The sequence below is a fragment of the Choloepus didactylus genome, chromosome 1 (assembly GCF_015220235.1).
Source record: "Choloepus didactylus isolate mChoDid1 chromosome 1, mChoDid1.pri, whole genome shotgun sequence".
Lineage (NCBI taxonomy): Eukaryota > Metazoa > Chordata > Mammalia > Pilosa > Megalonychidae > Choloepus > Choloepus didactylus.
In genome coordinates, this window is record NC_051307.1 from 94,345,834 (window position 1) to 94,364,741 (window position 18,908).

The 18,908-nt window shown below is 39.1% G+C and overlaps 1 protein-coding gene across 1 annotated transcript in view; it reads right to left on the reverse strand.

Moving 5' to 3' along the window:
* Positions 1-18,384, reverse strand: part of UBXN7 (UBX domain protein 7) — a 76,976-nt gene extending 58,592 nt beyond the window's left edge. Inside the window, exon 1 of the mRNA XM_037837619.1 lies at positions 18,265-18,384. Within this exon, the coding sequence (XP_037693547.1) occupies positions 18,265-18,337 (73 nt within the window). The 5' untranslated portion in view covers positions 18,338-18,384. The remainder of the gene's footprint in view (positions 1-18,264) is intronic.
* Positions 18,385-18,908: the final 524 nt, after the last annotated feature.

Consider the following 18,908-nt stretch of genomic DNA (forward strand, 5'->3'; position numbering starts at 1 on the left):
AAATAATACAAGTACATATTTGTTAATAAGCTAAAAAGAAAAGATAAAGCATTTCTCTTAGCATGTGTTTCTCTCTATTAAAAAGACAGCATTTTTCGTACCAATAGAAAAGAAGTGAGATGGGATATTTTTGTCTAAGACATGACTAAATCAAAACTTGGCAAGAAATGTCAATCTTCATTATTAAAACCGCCCCTACCACAGACTTCCATTTGTAAATAAAGTCAAGTCAGCATAGTCTGATAGAAGCAATGTAAATTTGTAAGGCCTTTTTAAGAAAATACCTTTGCAGGACATATCAAGAAACATAAAAATATCCATTACTTTTTGACCCAGAAATTTGGGTCTCTAGTCAAAAAGAAATAAAGCTACATATAATACTGCATGCACAAACATGTCCATATACATGCCCAGCATAGCTTTAGTTAATACTGAAAAAGTAGAAACAACATAAATGTCCAAAAATAAGAGAATGGAAATTGTAGTATCTCTTTGATGGAACATTTTGTGGCCATTCAAAAACATCTCAGACTTTCTGTATGGGTGATCTTCCTTTTACATAATTCTAAAAGAATTATGTCTTTTAGAATTTCCTTCAGTGGTAAGTGCTATTCTAAATTTTTGTCAGAAAACAACTTTATTTTGCTGTCATTCCTAAAAGACAGTTTTATTGGATATGCCATTTCAATGTTGACAGTTATTTTCTCTCAGTACTCTAAAGATATCATTCCACCATCTTCTGGCTTCCATTATGGCTACTGGGAAATCAGCTGCCAGACTAAATTAAAAAATTTTTATAATAATCTATTTCTCTCTGGCTGTTTTTAAGATCTCCTCTGTCTGCGGTCTCCTGCAGTTCACTCTACCTTGTAGGGCTGTTTTTATTTATCCTCCTGGAAATTCACTGGGCTTCCTGGACCTGAGAATTAATATTTTTTAAAAATCTATTTTGAAAAACTTTCAGTCATTTCCCTTTGACCACTGTCTCAACCTTCCATTCACACTCATTTCCTTCTGGAATTCTAAATTAGATATATTTTAGAGTTTTCGCTCTATCCTTTATGCTTCAACTTTCATGTTTATCGTCTCTCTCTATGCTGCATTTCAGGTAATTTTTTCAGAGCTATCTTCCAGTTCACAAATTCTCTCTTCAACTGTGCCTAATCTGCTTTTGTTTGTTTACCTGGTCACTGAGTTTTTAATTTCAATTATGTTTTCCTAAGTTTTGTTTGGGGTTTTTTCCCTAATCTTCCTGGTCATGTTTCAGAGACCCTTACTTTATAGTCATAAACTCTCTGCAGTCCCTATGGGTCACTTGTTTCTGCTGGCTCTTGTTCATTGTGCTGTGGCTTTTGTTATGCTGTGATTTTTTTCTTTTTTTTTTTTACTGTGCTCTCATGTGCCTTGGAAATTTAATCTGTAGATTTTCTCTGAAGACTGTGTTGAAGATACATTCCTCCTAAGAGGATCTGATTTGACAGATTCTGTAAGGTACCTGGGAGTACTATCAAACAGGAGCAACTTAAATACATTGCTGACTTGAGGTTTTTCAAGACTACATGGGACATGTGACTCTGTGAGGACCCTTGTTATAAATTCTAAGTGAAAACATCTCCACCCCTACCCCCGCCTGTTACCAAAGTGGAAACTTGAAAATCTCAACTTCATGAAAGGGAGTAGTCTCCTTTCAGACTCTTCTCCTTAGGAAAACTTGGGCTTTGTTTCCTGTCCCCTATGAGGCTATTAAAAGGGTTCAAAGCCATATACATTGGGCAGATTTCCCAGGGTGAAGGCATGCTTTAAATCTAGCTAACCTCTGCATTCTCAATTTCATTTCATTTTTGGTCTCTGAGCATTCCTTACTTAAAAACACACACACACGTTTATTCAGCTTTTTTTTTAATAAAAGCAGGAAAGTTATTTGTGCTCTCTCTCTAGTTCAGCCCTACTGCCAAAAACAGAGGTGGTGACTCTACTCTTAATATGTTTCTTTTCTCTTCTTACTTCTAGCTCTAGGGCTTTGGACAAAATGCGTAACACTTCTTACTTGGATTACTACAATAGATTCCTAACTGATTATCATTCTATCTTCCATCTTGTTGCTGAGGGTACACTCTAAAAACAAATCTGGTTATATCACCCCCTGTTTTAAAACTCTTTAATGGATGACACATACAGTATAAATTCCAAAGTCCTAATGATCTGGAAAGTCCTTTGTGATCAGGCCTCAGTTTATCTCTCTGATTGGCTGTAACTTTCCTCTTTCTCATTCCACACAATTCACCCCAGCCATATTGAACTACATGCCTGAAATGCTCTTATCCTCCCCATCTCCTCCTTTCCTATATTTCACACATACTCACACTTCAAGAATCACCCTAAGTGTTACTATGTCAATTTGTGTGCTAAACATTCCCTAAATGAACTCCCTACTCCCATTCCTGTGGTGCTATTCTATTATTTCTATGGATTATCTGTCACAGCACTAAATACTTCCAGACAGTTACATAAATATAACACAAACCCCATACATAGAACTCCAATGTACCCTTAACCACTCCCCATCCCAGAAACCCAGATCCACCAATTTCACAATTTTGCCACACTTGCCATATCATTCTATTTATCTACCTGTCTATCCATTTTTGTTGATCTGAGAATGTCTTAATCCATCCCTCATGTTTGAAACACAGTTTCAATGGATACAGAATTCTCGGTTGGCAATTTTTTTTGCTTTACGCACTTTAAATACGTCTTCCTACTGCCTTTTTTTTTTAAATTTTTATTGGGATTGTTCAGATACCATACAATTATCCAAAGATCCAAAGTGTACAATCGGTTGCCCCTGGTACCCTCATACAGCTGTGCATCCATCACCGCACTTAATTTTTGTTCTATTTTTAGAACCTTTTCATTACTCCAGACAAGAAATAAAGTGAAAGATGAAAAAAGAAAAAAAAAAGGAAAAAAAAAAAAAAGGAAAAGGAAACTCGAATCCTCCCATATCCCTAACCAACTCTCAATTGTTGACTCATAGTGTTGGTATAGTACATTTGTTCCTGTTTATGAAAGAATGCTGAAATACTACTAACTGTAGTATATAGTTTGCAATAGGTATATATTTCTTCCTCATATGCCCCTCTATTATTAACTTCTAGTTGTACTGTCATACATTTGTTCTGGTTCATGGAAGAGATTTCTAATATTTGTACAGTTAATCATGGACATTGCCCACCATAGGATGCAGTTTTATACATTCCCATCTTTTGATCTCCAACTTTTCTTCTGGTGACATATATGACTCTGAGCTTCCTCTTTCCACCACATTCACACACCATTCGGCACTGTTAGTTATTCTCACATCTTGCTACCAACACCCCTGTTCATTTCCAAACATTTAAGTTGATTCTAGTTGAACATTCTGCTCATACTAGGCAACTGCTCCCCATTCTTAAGCCTCGTCCTATATCTTGGTACCTTATATTTCATGTCTATGAGTTTACATATTATAATTAGTTCTTATCAGTGAGACCCTGCAATATTTGTCCTTATGTGTCTGACTTACTTCACTCAGTATATTGCCCTCGAGGTTTTGTCATCAACCCATTTTTTTTTTTTAAGATGGTTTTGTTCATACCCCATACATTCCATCCTAAGTAAACAATTGATGGTTCTCTGTATGGTCACATATTTATGTGTTCACCACCTTCACCACTGTCTATATAAGGGCACCTACATTTCTTCCACAAGGCAGGAGGGAGAGTCAAAGAAGGCAGAGAGGCACAAGAAAGAGGAAAAAAAAATGACAGCTAGGAAGTAGCAAAAGGAAAAATAACCTTAAATCAAAGTAAAGAGTCAGACAATACCACCAATGTCAAGTGTCTAACATGCCTCCCCTATCCCTGCCTCTTATCTGCATTTACCTTGGTATATCACCTTTGTTACCTTAAAGGAAGCATAATACAATAATTCTGTTAGTTACAGTCTCTGGTTTATGTTGATTGCATCCCTCCCCCAATGCCTCCCCATTTTTAACACCTTGCAAGGTTGACATCTGCTTGTTCTCCCTCGTAAAAGAACATAGTTGTACATTTTATCACAATTGTTGAACACTAGATTTCAGCAAGTTATGCAGTCCCAGTCTTTATATTTCCTCCTTTCTTCTGTTGTCTCACATGCTCCCAACCTTCCTCTCTCAACTGTATTCATAGTTATCTTTGTTCAATGTACTTACATTGCTGTGCTACCATCTCCCAAAATTGTGTTCCAAACCACACACTCCTGTCTTCTCCTATCACTCTGTAGTGCTCCCTTTAGTATTTCCTGTAGCGCAGGTGTCTTGTTCACAAAGTCTCCCATTGTCTGTTTGTCGGAAAATATTTGGAGCTCTCCCTCACACATGAAGGACAGCTTTGCTGGATATAGGATTCTTGGTTGGCGGTTTTTCTCTTTCAGTATCTTAACTACATCACACCACTTCCTTCTTGCCTCCATGGTTTCTGCTCAGAGATCCACACACAGTCTTATTAAGCTTCCTTTGTATGTGATGGATTGCTTTTCTCTTGCTGCTTTCAGGATTCTCTCTGTTCTAGTTTGCTAATGCTGCCGGAATGCAAAACAACAGAGATGGATTGGCTTTTATAACAGGGGGTTTATCTGGTTACACACTTACAGTCTTAAGGCCATAAAGTGTCCAGGGTAACACATTAGCAATTGGGTACCTTCACTGGAGGATGGCCAATGGTGTCCGGAAACCCTCTGTTAACTGGGAAGGCATGCGGCTGGCGGCTGCTCCAAGGTTCTGGTTTCAAAATGGCTTTCTCCCAGGACGTTCCTCTCTAGGCTGCAGTTCCTCAAAAATGTCACTCACAGTTGCACTTGGGGTATTTGTCCTCTCTCAGCTTCTCCAGAGCAAGAGTCTGCTTTCAACAGCCATCTTCAAACTGTCTCTCATCTGCAGCTCCTGTGCTTTCTTCAAAGTGTCCTTCTTGGCTGTAGCTCCTCTTCAAAACATCCCTCACAGCTGCACTAAGTTCCCTCGGTCCGTCAGCTCATTTATATGGCTCCAGTGACTCAACTTAGACCCACCCCGAATGGGCGGAGCAACACCTCCATGGAAATTATCCAATCAGAGTCATCACCCACAGCTGAGTGGGGCTCATTCCAAAGAAACACTCAAAGAATTACAATCTAATCAACACTGATAACATCTGTCCACACAAGATTACATCAAAGATAATGGTGTTTGGGGGACACAATATATTCAAACTGGCACACACTCTTTGTCTTTGACATTTGATAATCTGATTAAGTGTCTTGGCGTAGGCCTATTCACATCTATTCTGTTTGGAGCACACTGAGCTTCTCGGATCTGTAATTTTATGTCCTTCATAAGAGATGGGAAATTTTCATTGATTTCCTCTATTATTGCCTCTGCCCCTTTTCCCTTCTCTTCTCCTTCTGGGACACCAATGATACGTACATTCTTGTACTTTGTTTCATCCTTAAGTTCCCGGAGACGTTGCTCATATTTTTTCATTCTTTTCTCCATCTGCTCCTTTGCGTGTAGGCTTTCAGGTGTTTTGTTCTCCAGTTCTTGAATGTTTTCTTCTGCCTCTTGACATCTGCTGTTGTATGTTTCCATTGTGTCTTTCGTCTCGTGTTGTGCCTTTCATTTCCATAGATTCTACTAGTTATTTTTTTGAACTTTCGATTTCTGCCTTATGTATGCCCAGTGTTTTCTTTACAGCCTCTATCTCTTGCAAAATCTTCTCTAAACTTTTTGAATTGATTTAAAATTAGTTGTTTAAATTCCTGTATCTCAGCTGAAGTGTACATTTGTTCCTTTGACTGGGACATAACTTCGTTTTTCTTAGTGTAGGTTGTACCTTTCTGTTGTCTAGGCATCTGACCTCCTAGGCCACCCCAATCAGGTTTTCCCAGACGAGAACAGGCTCAGGTCACAGAAGGAGGAAATATTCAGTATCTGGTTTCCGTGATGGTTTTTCTTAGAGGATTGATACACCTGTGCTTTTCTGCCCAGCAGGTGCACCTGTCATCCTGTCACCAACTGGTGTAAGAGGATGTGGCCTGTGGTTCTCCTCCCCCAGGCTTTGGGGTCTGGTTCCAGCAAGGCAGGCAGTAGAGCTGGGCCCCTCCCTTTCCTCTTGGGGAGCTATGCCCCCTCCAGAGAGGTCATCTGCATATCAATAAGTTCTTTGTTTCTCTGACTCTGCTGATCACAGTGTTTAGATTTTAAAATGGCCGGGGCTGTCTTTACTGAAAAGCGCTGGAGGCTTAAAATGGCTGAGACTTTCTCCACAGAGAGAGAAAAGGACAGAAAGCTCCCAAATTCACCCGTAAGCCAGAGATAGCACCCAATCCTCTGGGCTCCCCGTCCTGAGACAGATATGTCCCCCGACTCTCCCAAGGTCAGTTGTCACCAAAAGCCTCTGTCTGCTTGTTGAGGATTCGCTGCCTTTATTGAGCAGTTAGCATTAAAACCCCAGTCGGAGCTGGGCTGAGAGAGTACTGCTCTCTAGCACCTCGAGGCTTCCGTGAGGGAGGGGCTCTTGGCTCTCAGGGCGGGTCCGCAGTTTTTACTTACAGATTTTATGCTGCGATCTCGGGCGTTCCTCCCAATTCAGGTTGGTGGATGATCAGTGGACGGTCATGTTTGTCTCCCCACGGTTATTCCAGGTATTTACTAATTTTTTGGTCATTTATGAATTGTTCCGGGGGGGGACTAACAGTCTTCCACTCCTCTCTATGCCACTGTCTTAGCTCCTCTCTCCCTACTGCCTTCTTGCCTCCGTGGTTTCCAATGAGAAACTGGCACCTAATCTTATTGAGCTTCCCTTGTATGTGACACATTGCTTCTCTCCTACAGCTTTCAGAATTTTCTATCTTTAGCATTCAACAGTCTGATTATAATATGCCACAGTGTGAGTCTATATGGGTTTATCCTGTTTGGAGTTCCCTGAGTGTCTTGGATGTACATATTCATGTTTTTTTCATTAAATTTGGGATGTCTTCAACCCTTATTTCTTTGAACATTCTCTCTGTTCCTTTCTTTTTTCTCCTGGGACTCTTACAATGTGTACAATGGTTCGTTTCATGGTGCCCCACAGGTTCCTCTGGCTCTGTTCACTTTTCCTCATTCTTTTTTCTTTCTGCTTCTCAACTGAATAATTTCAACAGTCTTACCTTCAAGTTCACTAATCCATTCTTTTGCAGCTCCAATCTGCTGTGGAACTCCTCTAGGGAATTTTTAATTTTTGCTACAGTTCTGTTTGATTTCTTTTCCTAACTGCCATCTCTCTATTGATATTCTCTTTACGTTCATCTATCGTTTTCCTGATTTCCTCCTTTAATTATTTGTTCATATTTTCCTTTAACTTTGGGTATATTTAGGACCTTTTCTATTTTGAAAAGTTCAGTTCAGCTTATTAAAGCATCAAGTAGATTTACAACTATTATGCTTATTAATCTGGTGATAGAAGGCCCTGATTTATAAGCAATGTTTTTCTCCAAAAAAGACAGGTTTTCAGAATCTTCAATTTAAGATGTTAAAATTTACAGAAGCAAAGATAGATACCTCATGTCCTCATCGCACATACCTCCTTCCTTACTGCTGTATAGCTTTCTGTAAATGGAAATTTAGTTGAGGTAATGCTTAAGTGATTAATTTCTCATGAAACTACTTTTAAATGAAATCTGACAAGTTTTTCTTACATGATCTTCTTTACCCAAAACATGTAGGAAAAACAGCTCCCGTAACTCCAAAACCAAATGTTAACCATTTAACTTGAGAGATGAACTCTAATCAAAGACACTGCCTCTCTTACAGAATCCCACATGGTGTCTACGTAACAGTCTGATAACTGGCTGCCTAACTTTCTGGACAATGGGAAACAATCATAAAGGCTAAAAAGTGACCCAGTATATGAAACTCTTCTAAAAAACAGAAGAAAATCATGAACATTATTGGAAGGATCATTTTTTAAAAGTCTTTGTCTGTTATGTCCCTGGTCTGGTCCTCCCCACTGATGGTTTCTAATGATTTAATCTTCTCCTTTGCCTGGGCCATTGCTTCCTGTCTCTTGGTATATTTTGTAATGTTCTGTTGAAACATGGACATTTTGAAATTTTAATGTGTTATTTCTGGGATTCAAATTCTGAGGTTGTAATCAGCTAGCGTTATGACAGAGCTTTCCTTGAATGCCAGGAACTGACCAAAAAAAAATCTAAGAAATATGAAATACCTTTCCCAGTTTTTGCAGATTGCCCTCCTTCAGGGCTTATTTACCCAGTGAGTTTAGAGAATAACTCCAGGCCAAAGCATAAGGCCTTCCTGATCCTTTCTGCACATGCTTCCAGGGTCTGGCTCCTCCCCATGGCTTTTGCTTGCCATTTTAATATACTTATCCACATGGCAGTTTGTGAGGGTTAAAAGGTTTCTATAAAGTAGACTACTCTGGCTGCTTGTTCTAGCAGAAAGTGGCATGAACTATTACTCTGCCTCTTAATGAACCCTAAAACTAGCTTCTCAAGACACCTACCAATCTTTTTCTTTTCAGAGAATTAAGCGGCTGAACTTACAGTACTATACTTCTTTGGCTCTTGTCTCTCTAGGTCCTCACACTGCACTAAAGCACTACAAAAAGAACAAAGAACATGCTGATGGTGGAGCGAAACTCACTTCTGCTCTAATAGCTACCACTGCTCCTGCTTTCACTTATTCTGAAATTCATTTGTTCATAAGGAAATTTAACTTAAAAATAACCAATGCATACAACTAGATGTTGTCACCCTTTTCATCTTCTTCCAACTACCAGAACTCAAATGTCACTGCCACAGGAATCATTTAGAGAATTCGTAAGCTGGTCTGTCAACAATACAGTTTGTCTATCCCAAAAGTCTTTTCCTAACTGCCTACATTTTTTTTTCACTTTATTATGCTGCCTAAAACACTATCAATTAAGAATTTATTGGTAAACAAACATCCTATTTAAAAATATAGACACTTTTGAAACATTATGGCCATATTAATTATTTCACAAGGTGAATTAATTCAATCATATTGCTTCCTCCTAAAACCCAGTAACAGAGAGAATAAGGACATTGATTTAGTAGAAAAGCATGGACGGAAGTAGCTATAGTAGTCCAAGTGCCTTCAGCACTTGCCCTGTTACCACAGTCCTTTAACAGTTTTCTGGAGACTTGAAAAAGATGTGTCTGCCAGTTCTTGCTGGTTGTTCAAAGCTTCTGTAGGAGGACAGAGGCCTGAAGCATCTCACTCCACCAATCTGATCTTTCCTAATATTTCTACATTGTACCCAGTTACACTGTATTATATTATTATACTTTTTGTCTATTGCAATCTATCATTTTTAAAATAAAAATTAAATGACTATTTTTTAATTACTTCGGAATCTTTTTTTTTTTTTTTTAAACAATGGTAATTTATTTGTTTCAAGGTATAGGAGGCTGGAAAGCTTGGGGGAAGAGGTAAGAAAGGACTACATTAACTGCCTCATGTGGCTAACTTAGGGCACCAAAAAGACATAGGGTACCTGGGGATAGGGACACCAAGCAGATGAAACAAATGTATCAAAATTTTGGTCCTGTTCCCAGTAACAATTAGAAGAGAAAGCAAAGAGAAAACACACAAAGAGAAGAGAAAACATCTGTCATGTTCCCCTCTATATTCAGACATGAAGAGCCAGTAAGCTACTCCGATAAATCTGGGTTTGAATCCTAGTTCTGTCATTCATTAGTTGTCTTTGAGCAAGTTACTTAATTTCTGTAGGTAAGGCACAGCTCCTGGAAAATAGTTAACTAACAATATAGACTGTTCCAATAATAATATAGACTGTCCCAAGTTATATAGTAGTCAAGCTATACATCAATGATAAATGAAAAATGCTAGAAGCATTAAGTGTGAATATTCAATATAGCTTATGGAGAACCACAATTTTACTATCTGATGCCATGCACTCACTAAAAAAAGGGGGGGGGGATACAATGAAGAAAGCAAAAAAGTACTATGATAGAAAAAAGTGAATGTTATGAATAAAGAGTAAAATGACACATGAAAGGATCTGCTCCAAAAAAATCTGTAATAACTAAGCACTATTCCAGAGTGAATGAGGAGAAGCAGCAAGAGCTGATGCTGAGACAGTAAAAAACTCAAATTACAGGCAGGCTATTACTCCAAAATTTCCAAGGTCCATAGGTCTATGGAACTAAAAATTAAAATAGATTAAAAGGGATGCTATAGGGACAGACTTGAAGACAAAAAGAATAAACTATCATAAAGAAAATAACAACTGTGATATTTTGGGCAGATGGTACCAACACTCAGGGCCAAGAATTAGAGGGAGAATGGGGAAGCCCACTTTGCCATATTAGTGAACCTTGCTTAACCATTTAATGTTAGAATGTAAACTGAAGCCAGCATATCCCTGATGTGGCCCTATTCTACCTCTGTTGACAATTCACAAGTGACTTCCATCACTCGAATTTGTCAGAACAGTGATCTGCAAGAGCTTTCAAAAACAGAATGCCCCTACACATGAAGACTTTTTAAAAGGAAGCACATGCTAAATGCTGCCAAGACTGAAGTAAGTAGTGTGTGAGAGGGGCCCAAGAAGCCAAGTATTCCATTCACTTTCTCAAATAAAGCCAAAATATCTTATCCATCTGTGCTTCTGTAATCAGTTACTCTTAGTATATCACTTACGGTATATCATTTTAAACAGAACATAACTGAAAGATAATTAAACGTTCCAGTGGCTCTTTAATGCCAGGAAATATTAGAGGCATTTAGTAATGTGATACTTTTTAGTGCTCCATGACTGGGAGTTGAGGGATACCACTGCACCACTTAGTGGATAAAAGCCAGGCATGTTGTGGTAGGCTGATAAATGGCCCCCCAGAATACCTACATCCTAATCCCTGGAACCTGTACATGTTATCTTATATGGCCCCCCAAAAAAGGGGTGGGGGTGGGGGTAGGGGGAGTTTTCTTTTCAGATGATTACATTAAAGAGCTAAAGATGAGGCGTTTATCCTGAATGATCTTGGTAGCCGTAAACGTAATCTTAAGTATTCTTATGAAAGGGAGGCAGAGGGAGACTTGACCACAGACACACAGAGGAGAAAACAATGTGAAGATGAAGTGAGATTTGAAGATTGCTGGCCTTGATGACTGGAGTGATGCGTTCAGAAGCCAAGGAATGCCAGCAGGCACCAGAAGCTGCAAGAGGCAAGGAACAGATTCTCCTCTAGAGCCCGTGGTGAGAATGTGGCCTGCCAATACACATTGATTTAGGCCTAGTGAAATTGAATTCAGACTTCTGGCCTCCAAAACTGTAAGAAAATAAATATGTGTTGTTTTAAGCTAGACAATTTCTAGCAATTTCATACAATGGTCACAGGAAACCAATACAAGTTATAAACCTTCCGCAGTGAATAGAAAAATCCTACAAAACAAAAAACTGTCCTACTCAAAATGCAAATAGCACTTCCAATTTGCTAGACAGAGCAACATGAAGAAGTGAAAGTTAACTGAAAGAGGAAAAGGAGGGCTAAATGATACAAAGGAAAGGAACAGTCATAAACCTTAAGTCAAGTTACAAGTTTTACCTAAATATAAACACAGGTAAAATGCTAATAAAACAAATTTGAAAATTTAAACTATTTGCAAAGCTTGTTTAAATGGGCTTACTTTGAGGTACCAATATATAGGTAGCAGCAGGATATCTTAATCTAATCCAGGAACCTATAATTTATGGTAGGATCCCATTTTATTTTCTGATCACATGCACCCTTTTTTCGTATTTATCCCTTATCACTTCTTTCCATCTGTGTTAAGCCTGTTAATGGCACCAAAGGACATTACTTAACCCAGTTTATGGCACACAACTCATAAGTGGCCATTTCCTTGCTGCTATCACCACGTTCACACCCTCTGTCCATTAATGACCTAGGTAGGAAATAGCTCAAAAGCCAATAATGCAGACCATATCTCCACCACAGCTGGAAGGAAGAATAAAGAGACATTCCAAACTTTAATAGTTCCTTATGTCAAGTCACTACACTACTTTCAGTGTCAAAAAGATAATCTCTTCACTACCTTCAAAGAACCAAGCATAGCAGTCAGAAATGCAAAAAAAATTCCTCTATAGACCCTTCTGCCCCAAAGGGAAGGAGCATAGAAATGTAGGGACATAATAGTTACTTTTCCATTCTACATATTTCCTAGGAATGATATCAAAGTAAGCCAGACTATCCATCAGAGGAAATGAGAACAGGAGATGGGTGAGATGAATAAGGTGAATTTTTAATTTGACACCGAGAAAACAATGTAGTAAGTACAAGGGGCATGAAAGGAGTAAGTTGGGGCATGGATTAACAAGCTAATATTTGTTAGATCAACAAGAAACTACAGTGGGGGAAACAGTGATATGGCAGGAAACATCTGGGAGTAAAAACACCAGGGTTCTTCTAGTCCCTGTTCTTCCACTACCTAGACCCAGTGCCTACCCAAAGATGGTCCTCACATAAGCTATCTATTACTGGTCCATGACAAGATAAAAACAGAAATTCCAGTGTAAGCATTCAGGAAATTCTGTAGCAATTTGAAAGAGTAATTTTATGTCTGTTGAATCTAATAATGAAAAACTGGGGCTTGAAAGAAGATTTATGGATGGAAAATTATGTGAAAAATACCCAGTATCATTAGTTATCAGGGAAATGCAAGTTTAAACCAAAATGAGATACCATTATACATCTACTAGAATGGTTTTTTAAAAAACTGGCAATACCAACTGTTGACAAGAATGCAGAATTAACTGGAACTCTCAAACATTGTTGATGGGAATGAAAAATGCTATAGCCACTTTGGAAAACTGGCCATTTCTTATAAAATTAAAACATACACCTATCATATGATCCAGTAATCTAGGTGTTCATCCAAAGGAAATGAAAATTTATATTCACACACCTGTACACGAATGTTCCATCAGCTTTATTTATAATCTCTAAAAACCAGAAACAGCATAAGTGTCCTTCATTTGAAGAATGGATAAGCAAACTACAGTACACAATGATCTATTACTGGTCAATTAAAAGTACTAATAATACAACAACTTGGATGAATCTCAAATGCACACTCAAAGGGCTACTACATATTACATAATTCCATGTATATGAAATTCTGGAAAGGACAAAATGAAAAAAATAATAAATTAGGCCTCAGTGGGGGAAAAGGATAACTACAGAGGCAAAAGGGATTTTTTGAGGGTGAGAAAACTGTTCTGTATCTCGATTTTGGTTGTTTTCATGATTGTCTGCACTTAACAAAACTTATAACTACACTAAGAAGGGAAAATCTTACTACACGAAAATTATACCTCAATTTTTAAAAGAATTTGGGCTCATATTTTGTATGGTTTTTAATTTTTATTTCATTTTTCAAGTAATTAAATTTTATTATATTTTACAAATGTATTGATCCATGCAGATTGGAAAAAAACTTTTTAAACGGTCCTTTCCTACAAACAAATTTAAGAAGAATATATAACCCTAAGTCATTTCACTTCTCTGGGCCTCCAATTTTTCACTTGGATATCTCTGGAATGGGTCAAGATGGATTCTAAGATATCTTCCAGCCCTAAAAAAAAAACAAAAAACTATGAATATTCAGTGATTTCTGATTTTCTATTGTGCCTACCTAATATGTGAGGTATCAATATACTCCTAATGTTTGAGGTATCATCACACTCCTGGTTTTCCTCCTACATCTCTGGTTTCTTCTTAGTCTCTGTACTTTATTCTTCTGCACTCTCTAAGATATTGATGCTCCTTCAGCTCTATGCCCTTGGGACTCTTCTTATACTCTACTCTCTGCTGCAAGATGCCAGACAATTTTATAGCTTCAATTGCCATCAGTATGACTCTTCAGATCTCATTTATCTTTCTTGACCCAAATACCCATTTGTTTATTGAAGAGCTCCTTCTGGAAATCCCATTAGCAGCAAATTAACTTACCCCAAACTGAACTAATCATCTTCGCCCCAAACCTCTTCTACTATCCCATACCTTCATCAATAGCACCATTACATACCTAAATGATCAAAACAAATCTTAAACTTCATTCTGACTCCTACAACTTCTTCCCATATCTTTCAGAGTCCAGTTCTCTGCCACTACTTTTTTCAGAACAGTTTCTTTCTTGAATATATGCAAGTCATCTATTTATCTCCCATCCTACCTCTTCTCCACTACAGTTGTGTAGTTTCTTCTAAAAAACCCAAATCAGATTATGTCACTCCCCTAATTAAAACCCTTCATTGACCCCTACTACACTCAGAATAAAGTCCGGATTTCTTAACATGGCTTACGAAGCCCTTCCTGATCTGGCCCCTGCTTATCTCTTCAGCTCCTTTTAATGCACCTCCCGCTAGCTATGCTATATTCATTTCAAGTTATCATCAATCCCTAAACCTATGTCACTCCTTTCACTTGCCTGTATGTGTCTATCCCTCTCTTCTCCAGGCCTGCGCACACGTTCCGCCTGCCAGAAACACAGCTTCTCAGATAAATTATTCTCCAGGGTTTAGCTAAGAAATTATTTTTTCTGGAAAGCCTTTCTTGACCTCCCTTCTTTCGTGGTCCCATAATACCTCCTTACCATTCTTCCACTGTATTACAATCCCTATTTATATGTCTGTATTCCCATTAAACTTTAAGCATTTTGAGGACAGAGACCATGTCTTACTCATAGTAGTATCCTCAGGATTTGAACCATGCCTGGGGCACACAGTAGTTTAATAATAAATACTGAATTTATTACTAAGATTTCATTCTATTTATTACTGCCCTTAAAATTCTGCTCAAACTATTATAATCTTATGAAATAATTTTTAAAATTCCAAAAGTTGTCTTTTGATATCTAGAAAACTTGGGACAACCTTTCCTGACACAAAGAACTTAAACACATGTTAATACCAATCTAAGAGAAACATATTATAAAAAAGAATAGGAATCGAAATTCATCACAAAAAACAAGTACTACACACATCAATTTCTAATTTTTCTAATGAATATGCATTCACTCAGTTTTAGAAAAAGATTAAACTAAGGTCTCTTCTACAACTGAGGTTTTATAATTTTACGAAATATATGAATGCCTCCTTTGCACAAAGCTCTATAGAAGTGCTATACTAGCAACCTGTTGTACTTGTCTCACTTTCTACTTTCTATTCCCTCATACTGTCTTTACCTTCTGATTGCCTATTTTTACCTATTTTATTATGCTCTATATACCTCCACCTCATGAATCATCTGACCACATCTGTGCATTTTGTATGTGTGTGGCTGGGTATCAGCCCAAGCTGGTGTTAATAAGATACTTCCATGGTTAAAATATTTTAAAAACTGTTCTTTTGGAATTACCTTCAGATCCAGCAAAAAATTCTTTCTTCATGTTTTGAGAACTGAAATGACTTCTGAAAGGAGCCAACAGTCATTCAAAGTCATGTATTATGAATCTCAAGATATATCAAATGGAATATTGTAAAATGTGGTACGACTATAAAGTAACAGGACTGATTATCTTACGTTGGTTTAAATGACTCTGAAGGCATCAATGGTAGAGGTTGATAGTTTCTCAATGTGACTACTTTAGAGAACGTTTTGTTGACTGCTTATTAAAGGCTTTCATCATGGAAAAAATGTTTATTATGTAATACTAAGTGAAAAACTTCAGAATTCCAAATTATGTACACTAGGATCAATGTAAAAATAAGTATATGAACAAGAATTGGAAACTAACATGCAAGATAAATACCACTGTTTTGAGAGTGGAGATTTATCCCCCACCCCCCTTTTCAAAGTTATTTCACGTTGTCATGATATCTTTTTAATAATTTTTAAAAATCAGATTCATTATCTCATACTCCAGTATTAAAAAGATTTGCTCTATTTAGGGAGAAATAAGACTTCACAAGAAATCTTTCAATTTTCCCTTCTATTTCTAAATGCCATAAAGAAAGGTAGATTGACAGCATTTTTGAAGATGCAGTGCTTTTATCAGAATAATGAAATTCCAAATAAGTAAAATCTTTTTGAAATCAGAGCATATGTGCCTAAGGTCAGTCTGATTCATCCAGCAAGAATAAAACACCTTTATATCATAAACACAACACTTTCAAATATATGTCAAGAGAGAGAACACCAAAATTTCTTTGTAAAATATGTGAAAAAGCCTGAAGGGGCTCAATCCTGTGTTTCTAATGGATAATCCCTATCATATAAAAAGAACTCCAAAAATTATTTATAGAAATTCACAATACATTAAGAACAACCTAAGGTATTTTCCCTTTTGTAGATTTCCAGATAACACTGTCTACTGAGGGACTCCAATTTGATTCAGGAAGAGAAAGTCCTATGACCAAGAAACAAGCAGTGAAGACTAGCAGACAGAAACAGAAAAACTAAATCGAGTCAGTTCAGCTAGGCACACTTTGACTTTTGTCTCTGACAAAAACGTTGAATTAGAAGAGATAATGTAAAGTTAAGGCAATCTGAGTTCTTGAGGGGGTAATAGTTAACATAAACTGAAATTAAATAAATGGCATTTTAAATCAAATCACCACTAGTAACGCTAAAGAAAGGATTAATAATGGATATTCACTTCCATAGCTGATTCACTACAAGGATTTTTCTATATAAAAATAATGCAACAATGTTAACTTACATACACAGTTGTTTTCTAATATTCCCTCTAACAATGATTTAGTTAGATACTGGGAAATGCATTACATTTTCAATATATCGCAAAAGTTTAAAAATACTATGAAAAGTATCATCCCATTTCCCACTTTAATTTTATTACAAATTCTACTTGACCAACTTTGATGTGGTATTTCATGCCCACACGCTAGATAATGCATCAAATATCTAGTTATTAACCACAGAGTGAAACATAAAACTAGTTTTAATTATAAAATGATAATTTCCAAACAACCTGTAACGGTTAAAGCAATATAAAATTTTATCTAACCAGATCTTGCACGACAAACTCTAAGAACATTAAACATTCCCTGCATCTAACAAATTACCAGATTAAGTATACATCTGCTAAAGGAAGGAACTAACATTCTGACCTCCTCCTAAAATGACAAACTAGAACGGCAAAATTACACTCAGGCACATGGAGTACTCTTCTCTCAAATCACTCCACAGAGAACTTCATCATTTGCTCCGCCCTCTAATAACTCATGCAAAAAAAGTTCAGCACCATCAGAGAGAAACAAGACATAGGGAATTCACAGAACTGCATAGGGCTTTTCTCCAGGCGGTAAGAAGATCTGCGTGCCCTTCGCAGGGGTCCAAAGGAAAAGAAAAACCTACGCCTAGGGTTTAGGTATACTGACACCCAGAAACAGATTCTCTCTCCGAGAAGTTTCTGCCGCCATCCCTATTTTAGCAGCAGGAGGCCCCGGCGCCATCTACTCGGTCTTTACAATTTTATTACGGGGAGGTGGGAAACGGCACCCAGGATTCCTCCAGACCTCCACAATCAAGCTTGGAGGGAGGGGAATTCCCCCCTCACTCTTCCCTTAAAACCCTAGGCCCTAAAGTACTCCTCAGCAGGCTCCTTTCTGGCAGCCTATCCCCGGGATCTGTAAAGGCGCTGCCGAACCCACCAGCATCGCCGTTAAGGCGGGAGGGCCCGAACACGCCAGGACTATGGCGATGGCTCCGAGGGGCCGGGAAAGGGGAAGGGCAGGCCAGGGACGGGGGGCGAATGACCCGGCCGGGGAAGAAAGAAAAAAGGTGAGGTGGTGCACTCTACCCCAATCCTACACAGAGAAGAGATGATGGAGGAGGAGGAGGGCGGTGGCCCGGGTGCGGCCCCCCACTCCTCCCGCCCCCAGGTCTCCGGGCCGGCGGGGGCGGATGGGTTCGGCCCATTCGCCTAGACTGGACAGGCAGGGGGTTAGAGGGTCTCCCTCCACACTGCAAGGAGACCGAGAACAAGGGTACGGAGAACGAGCGGGGGGTGGGGGAGGGGGTCTGTCTCCCGCCTAACCCGGAGACCCCGACGCCGTCGTCGCCTCTTCCTCAGGAGGGAAGACAGTAGCTGTGGGTAAAGCCCGAGGGAGGAATGCATGCAGGTAGGGAAAAGCCCGGGGCAGACCCGCCGCCCGCTCTGGACCCCACTTTCCACCTTCCGGTAACCGCGTCTCTTACCGGTGATGGCCGTGAACTGCTGAATTAACCCCTTCAGCGCCGAGGACGCCGTGGAGCCCCCGTGGGCAGCCATCTTACCGCCGCCGCCGCTGCCGCCGAACAACAACACAGACACACACGGACCGCCCTCCCCCACCTCGCTGCGCCGTTTGCGCAGGCTCATTGACTGCCCCCATGCTCCGCCCCTCTCGCCCCGCTGCGCGCACGCGCAGTTCGCGGCCAGTCCGGGAGCGCTCTCCCAGCTTTCCCAGCTCTCTCAGCTCTCCGGGTTGGCTGTTCGGTTGCTGCCTTCTTGCTGCATCTTACTTTGCAACCTCTGGTTCCCTCCTTTCCAAGCTCCAAGGCCAACCTCGTAGTCGCGGTATTGATTTCTGGTTTCCGGAGGAAGCTTCGGTCTCAGCAGTAGCAGGTTCCTCGCCTTTCAAGTTCACAAGCTTTATTGGTAGACCCAACTGCTGATGGCAGTAATTTTTTCATATTTTGCAGCTCCTGTCAGAATCCAAATTATCGGCACTGGAGCAACTCTCATACCGATTCCCCAATCTGTAAATTAATTGCTTAGCCAGCTGGTGTAGCGACCCCATCCAGCAGGAGGAAAATACCAGAACCCTTTCAAGCCAAGAAAGCATGGGTGCAGGGTCTGG